The sequence below is a fragment of the Bos mutus genome, chromosome 6 (assembly GCF_027580195.1).
Source record: "Bos mutus isolate GX-2022 chromosome 6, NWIPB_WYAK_1.1, whole genome shotgun sequence".
In the NCBI taxonomy this organism is placed as follows: domain Eukaryota; kingdom Metazoa; phylum Chordata; class Mammalia; order Artiodactyla; family Bovidae; genus Bos; species Bos mutus.
In genome coordinates this window covers 29,938,304-29,957,993 of record NC_091622.1, presented here as the reverse complement: position 1 = coordinate 29,957,993, position 19,690 = coordinate 29,938,304, and the positions used below count along the sequence as shown (strand labels likewise).

The following is a 19,690-nucleotide window of genomic DNA, read 5'->3' as shown; positions in this document are numbered from 1 at the left end:
GCTTCTCTTCTTTTCACAGCTATTTGTAAGGCCTCCCCAGACAGCCATTTTGCTTTTTTGCATTTCTTTTCCATGGGGATGGTCTTGATCCCTGTCTCCTGTACAGTGTCACGAACCTCATTCCATAGTTCATCAGGCACTCTATCTATCAGATCTAGGCCCTTAAATCTATTTCTCACTTCCACTGTATAATCATAAGGGATTTGATTTAGGTCATACCTGAATGGCCCAGTGGTTTTCCCTACTTTCTTCAATTTAAGTCTGAATTTGGCAATAAGGAGCTCATGATCTGAGCCACAGTCAGCTCCTGGTCTTGATTTTGCTGACTGTATAGAGCTTCTCCATCTTTAGCTGCAAAGAATATAATCAATCTGATTTCAGTATTGACCATCTGGTGATGTCCATGTGTAGAGTCTTCTCTTGTGTTGTTGGAAGAGGGTGTTTGCTATGACCAGTGCGTTTTCTTGGCAAAATTCTATTAGCCTTTGCCCTGCTTCATTCCATACTCCAAGGCCAAATTTGCCTGTTACTCCAGGTGTTTCTTGACTTCCTACTTTTGCATTCCAGTCCCCTATAATGAAAAGGACATGTTTTTTGGGTGTTAGTTCTAAAAGGTCTTGTAGGTCTTCATAGAACAGTTCAACTTCAGCTTCTTCAGCGTTACTTGGGCGTAGACTTGGATTACTGTGATATTGAATGGTTTGCCTTGGAAACGAACAGAGATCATTCTGTCATTTTTTAGATTGCATCCAAGTACTGCATTTCAAACTCTTTTGTGGCCCAGTCTGCTCAAATTCACAGAATGGAGTTGTTTGCTGGTCTGAGGTGATCTCAGTACATATCTTAGAAAGTCTAGAAAAGAGATTGTATGTTCCTCAATCGGCTGTTCTCAAATGTCTTTTTCTTACCCCCTCAGGTGAAGTTTGTTAAATAATTGGTAGCACTGATAGGCTTGTTTCAAGATGAAAACTTTCTTTCAAGTGCATACTAATACTTACGCTTCAACAGAAAGTGGAAATCGAAATTGAACTGACTTATTTTGCAAACTGAGGAATCGGATAAAGATACAATAAGGATACTGGCCTCAAGGGGCCATCCAGCCTTCTGGATGAGCTGAAGACGTGCCCTGATAGATACTACATAGTAAATAGGTTTGAATCTGCTTTAATGTCCAGACAAATGGTAGCATAAAACCTTGAAGTTCCACCATCCTCTCCTGCCGTGTTATGGTCATAGTCACTTTAGCGTGGCAGATTTTTCAGACAAACATAAGAAGATACCCACCTGGTGAAAAGTGCAGCGCACTCTTAAAACTCTGTCGCTTTGTGCTTGTCCTTTGAGCTTGTGACTCAAGCTTATCTTTGAAGGTGAACTACTTGCCAGATATATATTGAGAAAATGAATGAAGTGTTAAGTAGGACTGTTTATAAACCAGTTGAAAATAGAGGGAAAACATAAAAAAAAAAAAAAAGAAAATGGAAAACATACCAAAAGTGCCATATTGTTACATTGTAAGTGATCTATAGATCTTTTATTTTCTGGTGAGAATTAATTAACAAAAGGCATTTCTTACTAGTGGTAACAAAAATGATACCCTAAAGTTTAAAAATAATAACAATAATAAACTACTTTTCTCAAATGGTGAAAGCTGCTTATGCAAAATGGCATCATAATAGCAATACAAAACAAGGCTCAGATGGTAAAGCGTCTGCCTGCAACGCCGGAGACCTGGGTTCAGTCCCTGGGTCGGGAAGATCCCCTGGAAAAGGAAGTGGCAACCCACTCCAGTAATCTTGCCTGGAAAATTCCATGGACTGAGGAGCCTAGAAGGTTGCAGTCCATGGGGTCGCAAAGAGTTAGGGTTGCAAAGAGTCAGACACGACTGAGCAACTTCCCTTCACTAACAAAAAGTAGGGTAAAAAATGGGGCTTCCCTGGTGGCTTGGATGGTAAAGAATCCACCTGCTATGCAGGAGACCCACGTTCGATCTCTGGGTCAGGAAGATCCCCTGGAGAAGGGAATGGCAGTCCACTCCCAGTATTCTTGCCTGAAGAATCCCATGACAGTGGTCTGGTTGGCTATAATCCATGAGGTCACAAAGAGTCAACACAACTGAGCGACTAAGCACACACACAGGGTAAGAGTTACTTTCTTACACCCCGCAGAACACATTTTAATCATTCATCAAAAGCCTTTCAACTTGCTTGATTCTCAGAATTAGGTGCTGGTTCGGAGAAAACAATATATTTGCAAAGAATTTCCCAGCAGGAGATGGTTACTGAATACAAAGGTTATTGCCACAGGCTAAAAAATGATGCTCATTGCTGTGACTTTTCCCATTAATTGTCTGCCTAAAGGTGGAATATCCAATGCTTACTGAGAATTAGTTACCCTGTGGTCGCTCAGTGATGATAATTGATGGTAATATAATGAGAGGCAGAATATCAGTTGACTAGAGCAGTGTAATAGAAATCAGGAAGTTCAGCCTCTGGCCTTGATTCAGTCAATGATTTTATGATATATGTCATTATCTTTGAACATTCTATATCTCAGCTTCTCCATCTGTTAAACTGAGTTCATAATAACTGTCCTGGTCTGTCTCACAGGAATGTTGCATGGACAAATTAGATAAGTGTAAAAGTGCCTTGGAGGTAAAGCCACTCTATAAATAAAAATTAGTGTGATGTAGCTACTGAAAAGTGTGTTGCAGAACCTAGAATAGTTAATCTCCACAGGCTTCATGGCTAGATAAAGCTTCATAATGGATTCTTGTCAGGCAAACGAAACCCATCTTATCAGTTCATGGCTGTATAGTATTTAATGGAAAAGAAATCTCTTTACAAACATTTTCTTACCTTGATACAAATGTGCATTAAAAATCAGTCATGTTTTAATTAAATAAAACCTTTCTAAGTAGCTTTAAGTCACCTCTAATATCCAGTTTATAATTTCTGTAGTCATTTTGGAGGGTGAGGATTTGATATGTTTAATAAAGTTGTGAAATAAGTGTATGAAACAATGTATGGGGAAGAGAAATTGACTAGAATGGTTTTTTTTCCCCAGTAATAATTGTTACTGTTTTTAAGACTCTGACATTACAAATTGAGATTTTAAAATTTTTGTTTATTTTATAGAAATCTCAAGCTCTCATTTCTGCCTAACGCATATATGTTTTCCTGGTTACTTCTTTTTCTGTCACAGTTAATATTCTCATTATCAGTTGTTATCATGACACACTCAGTCATTGCAGCTCAAAAAACCTAATTACTAGATCCCTTGAAGACAGAAAACCAGGGCCTTTCTTGAAGGAGTTCCTTAAGTGCTTATTCCTCTCGCCTGTCCTTTTGACTTCAGTGCACAGAGAGTTCTGTGTAAATCGCCAGCACCCACGTGTTAAGTCCTTGAGAAGGAGAATTGAGCAAGTATTTAATTGTTTGGACATTGCAAATAAGAGTTCCTATTCAGGCTAACTAGAAACTTTTATTCCAGAGCCAACTTGATCTCTTTTCTTTTGGCAGGGGACCATTCCTAGTGGCATTGGGGAAATCTTGGCACCCAGAAGAATTTAACTGTGCTCACTGCAAAAATACGATGGCCTACATTGGATTTGTAGAGGAACAGGGAGCCCTATATTGTGAGCTCTGCTATGAGAAATTCTTTGCTCCCGAATGTGGTCGATGCCAAAGGAAGATCCTTGGAGTGAGTATTGGAAACCTTTTCACTCTGAGTGAGTTTTAAAGCAGAACAATTTTTTGGTATGAAACCCTTCCATCATTTTTACTTTTTATTTTCTTCTTGCTTGATCCCCTCTCTGCTTTCATCACTGTTTATTTTTGTAAAGCAAAACTAAATAGACCTCTGTAGAAGTATATTGGACTCATGGGGTTAAGTTGTCTTTGGTTTTGTCTTACTGAGTGCTGGGTTGTCTGGTGCAAGTCTAGCCACTGTGGGGAAAAAATAATTTACTGTGGGTGTGCTGCCTCAACGGGACCCTGTTTGCTCAGGAATGAAGAGGTCGCACAGGACCACACACATCTGAGTTCTCAGAACTGACACCTTCACTGTTTTAAATTAAATTCCATCGCTTTTATAAGAGCAGCATTTCCCCATTTGTCAGGGTTCAAGCACGGGACACAGATTTTGTGAAATGTATAAAACATGAGGCTTATAAGTGATACATTTTTCTTGAATTCATTTAATGTTTAAAAATATAACCTCAGGTTTATGAGGGTATACATGTGATAGAAAAATAATCAAACCACACCTTTTTTTTTTTTTTTTACAAAAAGGTAGTAATTTAGGATTCGGATACATAGTAAATAATGATGAATGAATGAATTTTCTATTCTGGAATACCCAATTTGCAGTTGTGAAGTAAGGGTAAGGCATTTCCTATGGGTGACCAGCAGTTGAAGTTTTACTGTAGAAGTAGCCAAGGTGACTGGACTCATACAAAACACCTACATACAACTCATACAAAATTTGGAAATTACATTTGCTGAGTTCTAATATTCCCAATATGACAGTGTAATAATGAAGCTCTAATTCATTCCCATTGAGAGAAGAGAGTATGAAACAGCAATAGATTTTATTTTCTTGGGTTCGAAAATCACTGTGGATACTGACTGTAGTCATGAAATTGAAAGATGCTTGCTGCTTGGAAATAAAAGCTATGACAAACATAGGCAGCAAATTAAAAAGCAGAAAAAACACTTTGCTGACCAAGGTCCCTATAGCCAAAGCTATGGCAATTATGTACAGATGTGAGAGTTGGAGCACAAAGAAGTCTGAGCGCCAAAGAATTGATGCTTTTGAATTGTGGTGCTGGAAAGACTCTTGAGAATTCCTTGGCCAGCAAGGAGATCAAACCAGTTAATCCTAAAGGAAATCAACCCTGAGTATTCATTGGAAGGACTGATGCTGAAGCTGAAGCTCCAATACTTTGGCCACCTAACGTGAAGAATTGACTCATTGGAAAAGACCCTGATGCTGGGAAAGGTTGAGGGCAGGAGGAGAAGAGGACAGCAGAGGATGAGATGGTTGGATGGCATCACTGACTCAACAGACATGAGTTTGAGCAAACTCCGGGAGATAGTGAAGGATAGGGAAGCCTGGTGTGCTATAGTTCATGGTGTTGCAAAGAGTTGGACACAACTTATCGAATGGACAACAGCAACAAATTTTAGAATACATCTTTAAATGAGTCTAAAACTTTCAAGACACTTTAAAATTATAAATATACTATGTGAAATATTTCTGTATTATTAATTTATACAATATGTAGAGAGGAAAACAGGAGGATAATTCAGGCTATTCCTTTTCAAATGACAATAAGTAGACTACATTAATACTGTTTTAGTATATAAAAGTGTTCTATGGATTCTAGAATAATTAATAAAACAAAATCAAGTAAGAGTTTTAGCACCAAATGAGGTTCTAAGAAATGAAATCTTCAGCTCGTTGCTTTAGACATGCACCAGAACTGTACTAAAGGGACACGTTTTCTGGATTGTGTTTTAGTTGTTTGATAATCTTACATTATGGTCTGCCTCTTGAGACACCTTTATGCAGGTCAGAAAGCAACAGTTAGAACTGGACATGGAACAACAGACTGGTTCCAAATAGGAAAAGGAGTACGTCAAGGCTGTATATTGTCACCCTGCCTATTGAACTTATATGCAGAGTACATCATGAGAAACGCTGGGCTGGAAGAAGCACAAGCTGGAATCAAGATTGCCGGGAGAAATAATCAATAACCTCATATATGCAGACGACACCACCCTTATGGCAGAAAGCAAAGAAGAACTAAAGAGCCTCTTGATGAAAGTGAAAAAGGAGAGTGAAAAAGTTGGGTTAAAGCTCAACATTCAGAAAACTAAGATCATGGCATCTCGTCCCATCACTTCATGGAAAATAGATGGGGAAACAGTGGCTGACTTTATTTTTGGGGGCTCCAAAATCACTGCAGATGGTGACTGCAGCCATGAAATTAAAAGACGCTTACTCCTTGGAAGGAAAGTTATGATCAACCTAGACAGCTTATTAAAAAGTAGAGACATTACTTTGTCAACAAAGGTCTGTCTAGTCAAGGCTATAGTTTTTCCAGTGGTCATGTATGAATGTGAGAGTTGGACTATAAAGAAAGCTGAGCACCTAAGAATTGATGCTTTTGAACTGTGGTGTTGGAGAAGAATCTTGAGAGTCCCATGGACTGCAAGGAGATGAAATCAGTCAATGTGAAAGGAAATCAGTCCTGAATATTCATTGGAAGGACTGATGTTGAAGCTGAAACTCTAATACTTTGGCCACCCAATGTGAAAAACTGACTCCTTAGAGAAGACCCTGATGCTGGGAAAGATTGAAGGCAGGAGGAGAAGGGGACGACAGAGGATGAGATGGTTGGATGGCATCACTGACTTGATGGACATGAGTTTGAGCAAGTTCCAGGAGTTGGTGATGGACAGGGAAGCCTGGCATGCTGCAGTCCATGGGTTGCAAAGAGTCGCACACAACTGAGGGACTGAACTGAACTGAACCTGTTAAAGATGGGATAGTACTCTGTCTCAGAATATAAAGTTGAGTAGATGCTAGAAGCCTTGGTTATTATTTGGTTGAATGTTTCACTTGTTGTCCATGCTCATAGTGATCTCTTTGGGTCTAGATAACTGCTGTTTTTTCCCATTGTTCTTCTGTAGTGAACAGGGGCATTTTCTATGGCTAATGACTTCGCGGTATCATTTTATTTTGAGTTTTTTATTAGAAAATATTTCACACCACAGCAATTAAAAAATACAAAAATGTAAAGAATAAAATTAAAATGACCTATGTATTTATCAGTCCCGATAGATCCTCTTAACCTGTAGGATGTGTTTTCTTCCAGTTTGCTCCTGATAAGTAATTCATTTACAGAACTGTAACCATACTTTACTTATAGCATCCCATTTTTGTGATAATTATTATGGAAAGAGTAAGTTCCTGTATTACTAACTACTCTTCAAAAATTATTTCTAATAGCTCCATCTCTTTCTCTCAATTCAAAGAAGATTCTTTGCAAAGCAAAATTCTCAAACTTTCTTTTACTAATTAAAATCTGGTCCAAGTCTTTGATATTTGGTATATATAACCATAGGGCTGTTGTTCACTAGAATCCATGCTCTATGGTTCAAATTTTAGACACTCATTTCAATATGTGCTTAGTATAGTCATAGCTGATTTTCAAAATCCTAAGCATGTTAAACATGATTGGATTAAGTTGATTAAGTTGTTGCTTCCAACATGGGACAATGTATAGGTTTGTTTTAGTTTTTAAATGTTTTGCCCTTCCTTCATGACATTTTCAAGATAATATTGTGAAACCATTACAAGTTAACGTTTCCTGACACCCTTTGAGGGAAAGCAGTAGTGTAGCATGAAGAAAGCAATGGCACCCCACTCCAGTACTCTTGCCTGGAAAATCCCATAGACAGAGGATCCTGGTAGGCTGCAGTCTGTGCAGTCCCTGAGGGTCGGACACGACTGAGCGACTTCACTTTCACTTTTCACTTTCATGCATTGGAGAAGGAAATGGCAACCCACTCCAGTGTTCTTGCCTGGAGAATCCCAGGGACGGGGGAGCCTGGTGGGCTGCCGTCTATGGGGTCACACAGAGTTGGACATGATTGAAGCGACTTAGCAGCAGCAGCAGCAAATGTAGTGTAGCAAACGCTTATGAAAGACTTGCTTTTATTCACCACATTTATATGTTTAAATAACACTAATCATTCTTTAAGTTTATTGATGTGTAGTTGTGAAAAATGTATATTTTATATAGTGCATCAGTTTAGATGATCTTTGAGTCTGTCCTTAAATATCTCCAGTTCTACTTTGGGGTCAATTTAAAAGGACTGTTTTGGTACAGCTGGTAAAATACGTACCATCTTTCTTTACATCCGATTACCTTTCTGTAACAGGAAGTCATCAATGCTTTGAAACAGACTTGGCACGTTTCCTGTTTTGTGTGTGTGGCCTGTGGAAAGCCTATTCGTAATAATGTTTTTCACTTGGAGGATGGTGAGCCCTACTGTGAGACTGGTAAGATCTTTAAGCCCGTAGTTTCTTAAGTTGTAAGTGAAGGTAAAACCCCTATATTGCTATCAATTTGAAAGGAAATGCTAAGCAAAATAATATAGTTTTACTAAAGGTTTGAGGAGCACTTGATGTTACTGTAAATATATAGCAAAAAGTGTATAAAATTTTTATAGACCTTGTCAAAATCAGATATTACCAATTTCATTAAGAAAAGTGCATGTGTAGGCAGTTACTTAGACTAATTTTCTTGAACCTCCTATAAGTTATGGATATAAATCATATGAAATTGTATAGCCTAAAGCCTTCTTCTACACTCTACTAGTGAATTTTGAGTGATTATAAACATGAGAAGTGTCCAGCTTTTGAATAGGATATTGATACGCTCTTGAAGGCAACTGCCTTGACAGCAAATTGGAATCCTTTGTTAATTTTACTGAATGGGAAGGTAATCATGGTTTGCTCCCTTGGTGAGATTATTTTTAAGAAAACAAGCTCTAAATATTAATGCCAATCTACTGCATTTGTGCTATTACCTAAACTCTAAACACTTCCTTTTCCTTCCCAAAGGCTGTAAGTGAGCTTTCATGGCACTTATTTATTAATGTTATTCTTACTTAGATATTACTATAACACGTACATCTTTCAAAAAAATAAAATATTTTCCCTTTATTATGCCTCCACTTAGTACCACTGCATTCCCCCATGGGGTTTTATTGTTGTTCTACCTTGCAGTTCAAAGGGTGGTACTGGATGAAGGGAATATTCCACAATACTCAAGTTAAAGAAGCAGTGAGCTTCTAATTTGAGGCTGTTGACCACGACTTGACCCTTCTTTGCCCAATCTAATTAATAAATTCTAACAGTTCTATCCCCAGTGGGTATTGAATTGACTCATTTCTCTCACCTCAACTGTCCCCACTAAATCCAGTTCTCTCTTACCCTTTGCCTGGGCATTATAATTGCCAGCTAAAATGGTTTATCTTCGTTCCCCCAACCCTCAGATAGCTGTAGTAATATTTTTTTGAATGTGGATCGGATTGTGGTTGATACCTCATGGCTTCCACTAGAGGGAAAACTGTATTCCCGCCTGAGGCCGGCTTTGCCAACCCCGTCTCCTCCACCTGATTGTTTGGGTTCTAGAGAATGTCACTGGATTCTTAGCCATACCTGGCCCCTGTGTTGTTTCTGAACCTACTGAGATCCTTCCTGCCTCAAGGCTTTTGTACTTGTCTCTTTTGACTGGAATTTTCTTTCCCAGATTTTCTGAAATGGTTCCTCCCCCTCTTTTATTTTCAAGTCTCAGCTCAGGTATTATCTCCTCGTGGAGGTCTTTCCTAACCCCTCTGTAATATAGTGATAAACACCTCCCCCAGTTATTCTCTATTGCATCACTCCTATCACAATCTGAAGTTGTTTGCTATCATTTATTTTTAAAACATAATGAATGATGGCATCCTGATCCCAGTGAGAATAGAATCCCCATGTGAAGAACAGCCGCATCTATCTTCGCCACCATTGTGCCTCTAACCAGTGCCTAGACCAGCACCCAGCACACAGTAGGACTCTGTGGGTGTGTGTAGAGCAGATGGCACCAAGGAGTATTGAGGATTGCTGAGAAGGGTGCAGATGGCAGCCTACTTTCTCCTCTAGCCCAGATGGGATTAGAAGTGTCAAAGAGTGAACCATGAGTGAAAACACATAGTAAGAGTAGCTGCATAAAAGAAAATTGCCACTAAGTTCTAATTTAGTCGTGATAAACATCTTGTCAAAACGGCTTTCTTCAGAAGGAAGACATTAATACTTTATAACTCCGTGTCAAGTAAGAGGTGTTCTCTGGATAAGGATTTTTAGCATGAAGTCGTAAATGGGAAGGAAAAGATAGCAGAAGAAAAAGTGGCTAATATTGTTGTGATACAGTCCAGCTAGAAACTCAGTCACAGCATTTATTCAAGAAGGTTTCCTGTGACTTTTTTCTCTTCCTTACCAAGTAGATGTGTTGTGAAATTTGCTAATAGCGGGGTTGCGGGAAAGAAGGTTTTTTCATACGTTTTTCATGATTTATGTTCATTAGTCTTATTGTTTCTAGTTATTGGACGTTCTCTTTTATTGAAACAATCATGTCTATTGATAACTTATCAGAGAACAGTGATGTTCATATACATTTGGGCCTTAAATAAGTTGGACAGAACTGAGAAGTAACATATGGAAAAACATAATAAAGAATGTTAAGTTGTATATATAACGTTTTCCAAGGGTAAACTGAAATAAACTACACCTAATGCTTAGGTCAGGTGTTATGCCATCTGAAACTTTTTCTGTTACTAGTAACTGTATCTTTATCATCTCATTTAATTCTCATTTTGTTGCTGTTCTCTGAAAGCTCTCATTCTACATCTTTGTCATGTTTCAATTACCTCTGCCCCACCCCTGCCCCAATACAGATTATTATGCCCTCTTTGGTACTATATGCCGTGGATGTGAATTTCCCATAGAAGCTGGCGACATGTTCCTGGAAGCTCTGGGCTATACCTGGCACGACACTTGTTTTGTATGCTCAGTAAGTAAACTCCTGTTTCCCATTCAGAGGAGCACAGTATGGCCAGTTCTAGCCTGAGCACTAAATGGAAATAACGGTTTTTATATCTATCAGTCCCTCAAACCTAGAAATGTTTTACAGTGGTTTGGAAAGTCAAGTTCATTAAAATTTTTTGTACTTTTCAAAATTGTTTGGCACAGAATAAGATGCTTACGCCTTTAGAGAAACAGTCTTAATACATTTTTGTTTATAAGGAGAAGATATGAATTTCTTAAAAACAGTAAGATTCTGTTACGTTTTTTAAACTATGTTTTATTGGAGTGTCTTTAGTAATTTATGAAAACAGGTAGTTCTTAAAATAGAAGTAAACTTTTATAAATATCTGTTATTGACTCAATACTGGAAGTAAACTATATGTTGATCCATTTCCTTCCTTAGCAATAGTCTATGAATATTCTTTTCTTTTTGAGACTAAAATAAACTTGTAGTAATATATTTACCTGTCTCATTTCATATTATAGTATTTTTGGTTTTATTTTTATTGATGAAGATTGATTCAGAGTTAACTTTAACCTCAGATATGTATTTTTTAAATTTAGAAGTAAAAATATTTAATAAAGGCACTGTATTCAGATGGTTGATTTTTAAAAATTATATTTAATATTTTTAATAGTTTTTAATAACATTGTATGAAGGGGGAAATGACTAGTTAATTGAAGTCACATAATTTCCCTAAACGTTACTATTGAACCCTGTCTTGTTTACTTCATCCATCTCTTAGATGTCATAAAATCTGTAAAAAGCAGCAATTTTAGCAGATTTGCCTCCTCCTGTCCTCTGGCAGATCTGCTCAGGAGCATTGTTGTTGTTGTTTTTAGTTGCTCAGTCATGTCTGACTCTTTGCAACCCCATGGACTGTAACCTGCCAGGCTCTTTTGTCCATGGGATTTTCCAGGCAAAAATACTGGAGTGGGTTGCCATTTCCTTCTCCAGGGGATATTTCAGATTCAGGGACCAAACTCGCATCTCCTGCATTAGCAGGCGGATTCTTTACCACCAAGCCACCTGGAAACCCACTCTGCTACTGCTAAGTCACTTCAGTCGTGTCCGACTCTGTGCGACCCCATAGACGGCAGCCCACCAGACTCCCCCGCCCCTGGGATTCTCCAGGCAAGAACACTGGAGTGGGTTGCCATTTCCTTCTCCAATGCATGAAAGTGAAAAGTCAAAGTGAAGTCGCTCAGTCGTGTCCAACTCTTAGCGACCCCATGGACAGTAGCCTACCAGGCTCCTCCGTCCATGGGATTTTCCAGGCAAGAGAACTGGAGTGGGGTGCCATTGCCTTCTCCGGGAAGCCCACTCAGGAGCATTAAAATTAGCAAAGACAGTGGGAAAGATAAGAAGACATAAATGTGAATAGCTAACTGACAGTATAACATCCAGGATGCAGCCAGATGTGGACTACAGTTTGCTTAATAAGAAACAAACAAGAAAAGAGACATAGAAATGAATTAAAAAGAACTCTCAGGTATTCTCTGGTGGCTCAGACAGTAAAGAATCTGCCTGCAATGCAGGAGACCTGGGTTCGATCCCTGGGTTGGGAAAGTGCCCTGGAGAAGGAAATGGAAACCCACTCCAGTATTCTTGCCTGAAGAAACCCCATGGAAGAGGAGCCTGGCGGGCTACAATCCATGGGCCTGGCGGGCTACAGTCCATGGGGTTGCAAAGAATCAGACATGATTGAAGTGACAAAGCACAGCACACTCGGGTTTTCTGTGCCTGTATATTTAGGGACCTAGGAATGTGTGTCAAAACACCTGTGTTGGATTTTTTGGGTTTGTTTTTCTTAATGCCTTAGGTCTCTACAACAGGAGGCAGGTTTAAAACATTGATAAGAATTTGAGAATAGAAATTACATTTAACGTGACCACTTTATGTGTTAATTTTTTCACTATGGCCAAATATTCATTCCCAATTAAGAAAAATAATGATCAATAAGTTTAAATAAACTAAAATGCATTCCAGAGAAAAGTCATTCTTCATTGCTTCTGAAAGATGACATGGAATGTTATAGTAATCGTGAAATGTTAGAAGGTCTGATACAACCAACTGAAGTGTTTTGTCATACTATCCGTTGGGAGAAAATCATTTCCCCTTTTTAGGCATACTTGATAAGATAATGACATTCTCTCAAATAATGCTTCTTTTTCAGGTGTGTTGTGAAAGTTTGGAAGGTCAGACCTTTTTCTCTAAGAAGGACAAGCCACTTTGCAAGAAACATGCTCATTCTGTGAATTTTTAAAAGTCAACTGTCCAGGGGAAGAGAAGAAATTTGAAGAGAAAGAGGAGAATTTAAATTACCAATTAAATTTTAGATTTAATATTTATATGAAGTTTTGAAAAATAATAGTGGCCCTCAGGGGATAAATTCCAAGCTTTGAAAACCAAGTCTATGAGGAAATATTTGGCTTCATAAAGTAAAGAAACAGTTTGGTGTTTATTATTACTTTTTTCCCTGTATTTTCTGCCCATAAAGTAACTTTTATAAAAATCAATTTCCTGGTTGACTATTAAATACATCTTAGAATAAATTAGTGAAGAATTAAATTTTAGAATAAAAACCTTCAACTTCTTTGCTGAAATAACTAAACTTTCCTTGTTAGGCAGTTTTGAGTAAATCTATAAAAAGACAATGAAATGCCTTACACTTAAATGAAATATTGTGTTTTTCTTAAAAAAAAATAGCATTTATCTTTAAAACAGTAAATAGGAGTTTAAACAGAGAAGTTTATCAGTAGTAGGTGTCAGGTTTTTTTAAACTGTATACCTTTTTTTGTCTTTACAGTTGATCATTCCAATAGGAAAGGCCAATGAGATTTTGATCAAAACATGTCTTGCCAATAGGAGGTGTTATATTTTTGTCTGGTTTCCCTCCACCCCAAAAAAGCCACCACATAGCTTATAAATTTCAGTTTTTTGCCTTTTATTAGAATATGACCATTTTCTATTAATTGTGTATGTTTCACCACCTATGTCAGTCAAACTATTTTTTTTCCCTTCCCTTATGCTGAGGTAAAGAACTTGTTGAATAACTTTGGACTCCGAAAGTTGTCCCTTTCTTTAAAGAGAATAAATAGAAAAGAATGTGGTTGGGAGCGATGGTGAATCACAAGATTGGATCAGAAATTTTTTAAAATTCCCCCTTTTTTAGACAGTCAATTTGATCAGTTCGCTTTATACTATTGACTGATAAAGGTTTGAAAGTTCTCTTTGCAGAATAATTTTTTTGTTGTTGTTCAGTTCTACATTAGAAAAATATTGGTTTGGGAATATGATAAAAATTTAGATTTTTTTTTTCTTTTGGTAGTTCTTTCTCAATAATAAATGAACCACTTCTAAAAGTAATCATGAAGTTTGGGAAGCTTTTGTTCACAGAGGTTTGATAGTATAGAGAGGAACATGATTAATTACTCAGACCAGCCTGTTCTTTGTTTTCTTCATTTTAGGGAAAAAAAATTATGTAGATACCATGTGAAGACAGAAATAATTGTGGTAAGATCATGAATCCTGTTGATATTTGCCCAGTGAGAAAAGAGATTATGGCATTTGATAGTTTTTTTGTTTGTTTCCAGAATGGACAAAAGCCCATGATCACACTAAGTTATCACTTGGATTTGTTTGGGGAAGGGTGCTTTTATAGTTGAGACTGAGCCCCACCCCCTGCCCGACTCATCCATCACTTGAGACTTCACTTCCATTGTGTGCGTGTTTGTTAGAGAGCAGGGTGTTAGGCTACAATATTTGTTTAACCTCCCTAAGAACTGTTCAAGGTATCTGTCCTGAAAGCTGCCAATTCATGGTCTAGCAGACTTACATTATATGCAGATAGTAATTAACTGGGAATAAAAAGAATGAGAAGTGTGACACAGAGTAGCAAACTGAATGCTTCACCAACGGCAACCCAGAACTGTCCCCTTCCCCTGCATCTTGTAGGGACGCAGGGAGCTTTTTCTGTTGTGTTTTAAAAGCTGGAACTGAATCGTGCCATATTTCCAATTGCTGCTGAAACCACCCATAGAAGACACGCTGCATTGTCACGTATCTTAATGTCAGTCCTTGGCTTTACATGACATAAAATAAGGTGATGGTTTTGTTTTAGTGTGGTAGAGATTTTTTTGTTGTTTTTTAGTTTTGCTTCTACATAGTAAAGAGTCTGCCTGCAGTGCAGGAGACTCGCATCCCTAGACTCAGATCCAGAAGATCCCCTGGAGAAGGAAATGGCAACCCACTCCTGTATTCTTCCCTGGAAAACCTCATGGACAAAGGGGCCTGGCAGGCTACAGCCCATGAGGTCGCTAAGAGTCGGACATGACTAAGCGACTTCACTTTACAGATTATATGCCCAGAGAGTATTTGATAAGTCAGCGGCATTGGAATGGCATTTGGGTATTTTGTTCAAAGAATTTTATTTGATCTGGATTTCTTATAAAGTTATATTAAGGATTTTGTTTTTAATTACACTTTGCTTTCTGCATATTATTCATGGAGCATAATGTTGCATTTCTCTAAATTTTATCCCTAAAAGAATAATGTCACTTCCTAACATCATTTTGTCTATGGCTTTGTCCTGTCTTTTGTCCTTTGCTTCTATGGCAAAGCCTTCTTCTGTCTATTTTTAAAACAGTTAATCCTGTGAAATAAGTACTGACTATAACCCAGAAGAATCTCTGTATTTTATAGTGGGGAATGCCATATTTAATACACCAGCATTAATCTTTTAATAACTGGCAGAGCACTTTATTCTTCTGGTGAGCTCCCAGAATATTTATTTTTCTGATTATAAATATTCCATGTCAGTAGCATTTTTGAATTGTTACCTCCTTATTGTAGAGCATTACTTTTAATCTCTCTCGATGTATATTTTGGAATGTTATGCTTAGAATAATACAGATTAAAATCACAGTATATGATTCTAAAACATCCCCTACTTGGTTCCCCAGTTTCTAAATGTACAGCATGTCTACAAGGACAAAATGTTGCTCACTGAAGTAGCTGTCTAAAAATAATGCCCTCTACATGTGCTTGTCGCATTCGTATTTCCTGTTGATTCATGTTATAGTTAGCAACTAAAATTAAAACCTGATCATTCGTCACTGTGCAAAAGACAAGCAGAAATTAGAGTTTAAATCTTCAAAACAGCATTATGTTTAAAAATGATTATAACAAAAACAGTATCCGTGGTACCGTTTTCAAGGACTGCTACTATAGAAAATACTCTTCCCTGTTCAAGTGTGAATCTAGAGTTATGTTAACATTTTGGTGATATTTGGGGTTTAGTTATTGCTAATGAAAGGAGAGGCTTTTCAGACATAAGGGAAGGGAAAACACACTGATTTTACACAATTTGATGTGTCTTCAGTTTGTCCTCCTTCAACCCCCAGATGTTTTAAGGTTATGGGTTTGGATTCTCAATATATCATTTACCGTATGCATTAGTCTCTACCTTCTGTTTCTGTGCATTTTTCAGTTTGTATATGTCCATGCTATTTTGCTTTTGGATACATTTTCTAATTAAAAACCACATGAGAAATATAATCAGTATATAAACCTTAATGTGCACATAATAAATAAATGGCTGCAGTGATACAAACAAGTTCTCTTGGTTTTTCTTTTTGGGGGACAAGAGGTTTCTATTAAGTCATCAAGGGAAAAAATAATGTTCATGGGATAGGCTGATTCTCAGGAGAATCCCTCCTTTATGGTATTTGCCTATCAGAATGTCCCGGAAACATAATATATTTGAAAATATTGTCACAATTATCTTATTTTAATCCATATTTATGCTTTGCATGTGGCATGTACACAATAAATGGTATGAATAGATAAGTAAACTCTATTGTCTTTCTTTTAAAAAATACTTACTGTTGGGACTTCCTTGGTGGTCCAGTGGTTAAGAACTCGCCTTGTAATGCAGGAGACATGGGTTTACTCCCTGGTCGGGGAACTAAAATCCCACAAGCCGAGCAACTAAGCCTGCAAACAACAACAACTGAGCCCGCACACTTTGGAGTCCATGTGCCACAACTGGAGAGCCCACATGCTGCAACCACCAGAGCCCGTGTGACACAAGTAGGTCCCCATGCCACAACTGCTGAGGCCCACACACTCTGTAGTCCGCGTGCCACAACTAGAGTCCACGCCCCGCAACAAAGGATGGCACATAACGCAACAGAGATCCCACACACCGCAACGAGGACCCGACACAGCCAAGTCATTTTTAAAAGTTTTAAATTTATTGTTGAGGTAATTTATTGGAATAACCTGTCATATCAAACATTATACTGTGTCATATATTCAAACAACATCAGTCATCTGCATTTTCATGTCTTTCATTGGCCAGGGTACATTACTTCATTCTTAACTCATCCTGATCTCATTAACTAACTTTTCTGTAACTAGGTCGGCTTACCTATTCCTTGTTTGTTTATTGCTTTACGATTTTTTTCCAACTGTATAAAGTTGAGAGGAATGTTTCTATTGCAGGCTGTATATTGGAAATAAAAGACAAATTCAAGTCTATTTGCTCACAGTATATTAAACTGCAGAAGCCAAACTTATAAGGGCATCAAGTCTGCATGTGACATTTTAATAGCTGCTGTTTGGTTTCTATCAGTCACGTCATTGCACATTAAAATACACCGACAAAATAAGAGATCTGTCATTCCTTCGTTAAGAAACAGTAATCCAGTACAAGATTTATAGGCTTAAGACTCAATGGTGTGTGTTCACAATAAATCCCCATTCAGTGCTCAAATCAGAACAAGCCTCCCTGTCGTTCTGTGTTTTCTGCTCAAAATGTCCCCCATATAAGATTATCAAAGGTTTTCTTACAGAACTACATATAAAATCTTTTTTTGCCAGAAAAGCTTAATTTAGGTTGGCGGTTTCCCTTTTTGAGTCCTCTCAGACAAGATCTTGGTTATATCAGAAACACATAGGACCTGATGTATTATTAGTGGGCCTGGTGTTAATTAGGGAGAATTACCAGAAATAGTTTGCTTCATGGGAATTTATTACAGAATCACACTTGACTGATGGCAGAATAGGAGTTGCTGAGAGAGAGCAGCTCCCACTCATAACCACTAATTAATAAGGTGCCAAAATTCTGCAGAGGAGGTTTCATCCCCGGTGTGGGAGCCTCAGAAGGAAAATGGTTCCTTTGCAGCATTTAAAATTTTAAAGAGGAAAGGGACCAGGACACAGGGCTACCCCACAGAAATCCCAAGACTGATACAGTTTGTGTTGTGTTTATGAATGAGAGCATTTAACTCAGGAAGCACCAAATCCAAAAGTTTGTGAAAGAGCACCTTTCCCTCCCAAAGTCAAAAGTAGTGTATGTTAATCATTCTAAGGAGATATGGACAGTGTTTTTAATGTGGCGAGTGTCTGATTGGCTTGGCTGCTCATTTTATGAAGAACAGAATTTAGAGCCAACTATTTGTCTGTAGTAGTGTATCACTGAACTTCTTAGTCCATGATTTAGAAGCTGACTGAGTAGGTGGCAAGATTGTATCAATGATTAATAAGAAAGATTGGCTTCCACACCTTAAACGCAAAGTTGGGGGAAAGTAAGGTGTGTTTAGTGATTGGCACTAGTGGCAAAACACTGGGGCGGCCCTTATTAAATGAAGGTTTGCCAAGAAGGAATTTTTTTCCTGTGTCTGTAACTGTTAATCATATATAATAAAGCTCGGAACGTTTGCTTAATGTAAAAGAAGAAAACATTTCCATGTGAGAAAAGCACAGATCACCGACCTCAGGGAGAAAAATAACACAGTTGAGAATTCCCAGAGTATAATTTGTCAATTTCTCTTCAGCTCCCAAGGAAAATGACTTCTGTGCCAGCTCCATGAATTGACTGACATGTTCTCTAATGCATCCATGTTTCAAAGGACAAAGTTTTCTGTTTAATAACTGGGTTCCAAATTAGGTTTTCATCTTTGTGTTCTAAATTGTCACATTTGTGCTCTAGTTCCAATATACTTAAGTTTGTTTTTATTTTTCTCCCTCTCTTTTTTTTTTTGTTTCTTTTGCTTGTAAAGGAGACAACTGGTGCTGTAGTTGCGTAGACACACTTGCTCAAAAATAGCATTGTTTGTTTAAGGTATTTTAGTAGACTGTAGTAATCTTTAGAGGTGTCTTGACTTTTTTCCCCCTAGTGTATCACTGATATATCGAATTGTTCCCTTGGTAAGTAGGAAAGTAAACTAATTCCAATGACTTTTTCTACCAATATTAATTTTTGTGTTTTGAAATGAAAAGCAGAAGAATCCATGGTGTTTTTTCAAGTATGAAATTTGAAATATAAGTTAAATTAATTCTGGCTTTATCAACTGAAACTTGCCATTTATTCTGCTCTGTTAAATTATTGTGCTACTGTTCGATAATTTTTCCAGTACTATTATAAATACTTCAAATAAAAATGAACTTAATGAAAAAGATGAGAGGCACTGAAGTGAACCCAATACTTATGCCTGAAAAGATACAAATCAACAATGTGAATCTATTATAGTTTTCTTATGCCCGAATCAGAGAGTCGTAGATGATCTTTAACAATGTATCAACATAATATAGATGTTCAGAGTATAAATTAGATTTGGAGGGAGGAATATACTTGATTACTTCTGGTGGATCAGACTGGGTCCCTTCAGGAGACAAATACTACACAGTAACTTCGGAGAAGTTTAATGCAAGGAATTATTAAGGTATGAAAGGAAAATAATTGAAAATATAAAGAGAACTCTAAAGGGTAACCTAGGACTGAGAGAGAGGCCCCAAGGAAGGACGTTAAAAGAAGGCCCCCGTTCCATGGCTGGAAGTCAGACCTTGTTGAAGAAAGTGTGGCTGCAGCCCACAATAGCAGAGAAGTTCTCTGGGCCAGAGCTGGTCATCAGTTGCCCAGAACTAGGAATCAACCCTCTGAATACAGAAGGCAAGACTGGTAGGGCAGTGTAAAAGGGTGTTTGAGTCCTGCTGTGGGTGCAAGGCCTGAAATACATGGAGGGGGCTGTGGCAAGGTGGTCACTA

General features: G+C 37.8%; 1 protein-coding gene across 5 annotated transcripts in view; it reads left to right on the top strand.

Moving 5' to 3' along the window:
- PDLIM5 (PDZ and LIM domain 5) overlaps positions 1-13,996 on the top strand; it is a 230,660-nt gene extending 216,664 nt beyond the window's left edge. For all 5 annotated transcript variants that reach the window (XM_005907861.3, XM_005907867.3, XM_005907865.3 and 2 more), the window contains 4 exons: positions 3,519-3,699; positions 7,950-8,070; positions 10,509-10,624; positions 12,816-13,996. In XM_005907861.3, the coding sequence (XP_005907923.2) occupies positions 3,519-3,699; positions 7,950-8,070; positions 10,509-10,624; positions 12,816-12,905 (508 nt within the window). In that variant the 3' untranslated portion in view covers positions 12,906-13,996. The remainder of the gene's footprint in view (positions 1-3,518; positions 3,700-7,949; positions 8,071-10,508; positions 10,625-12,815) is intronic.
- The last annotated feature ends 5,694 nt before the right edge of the window (positions 13,997-19,690 follow it).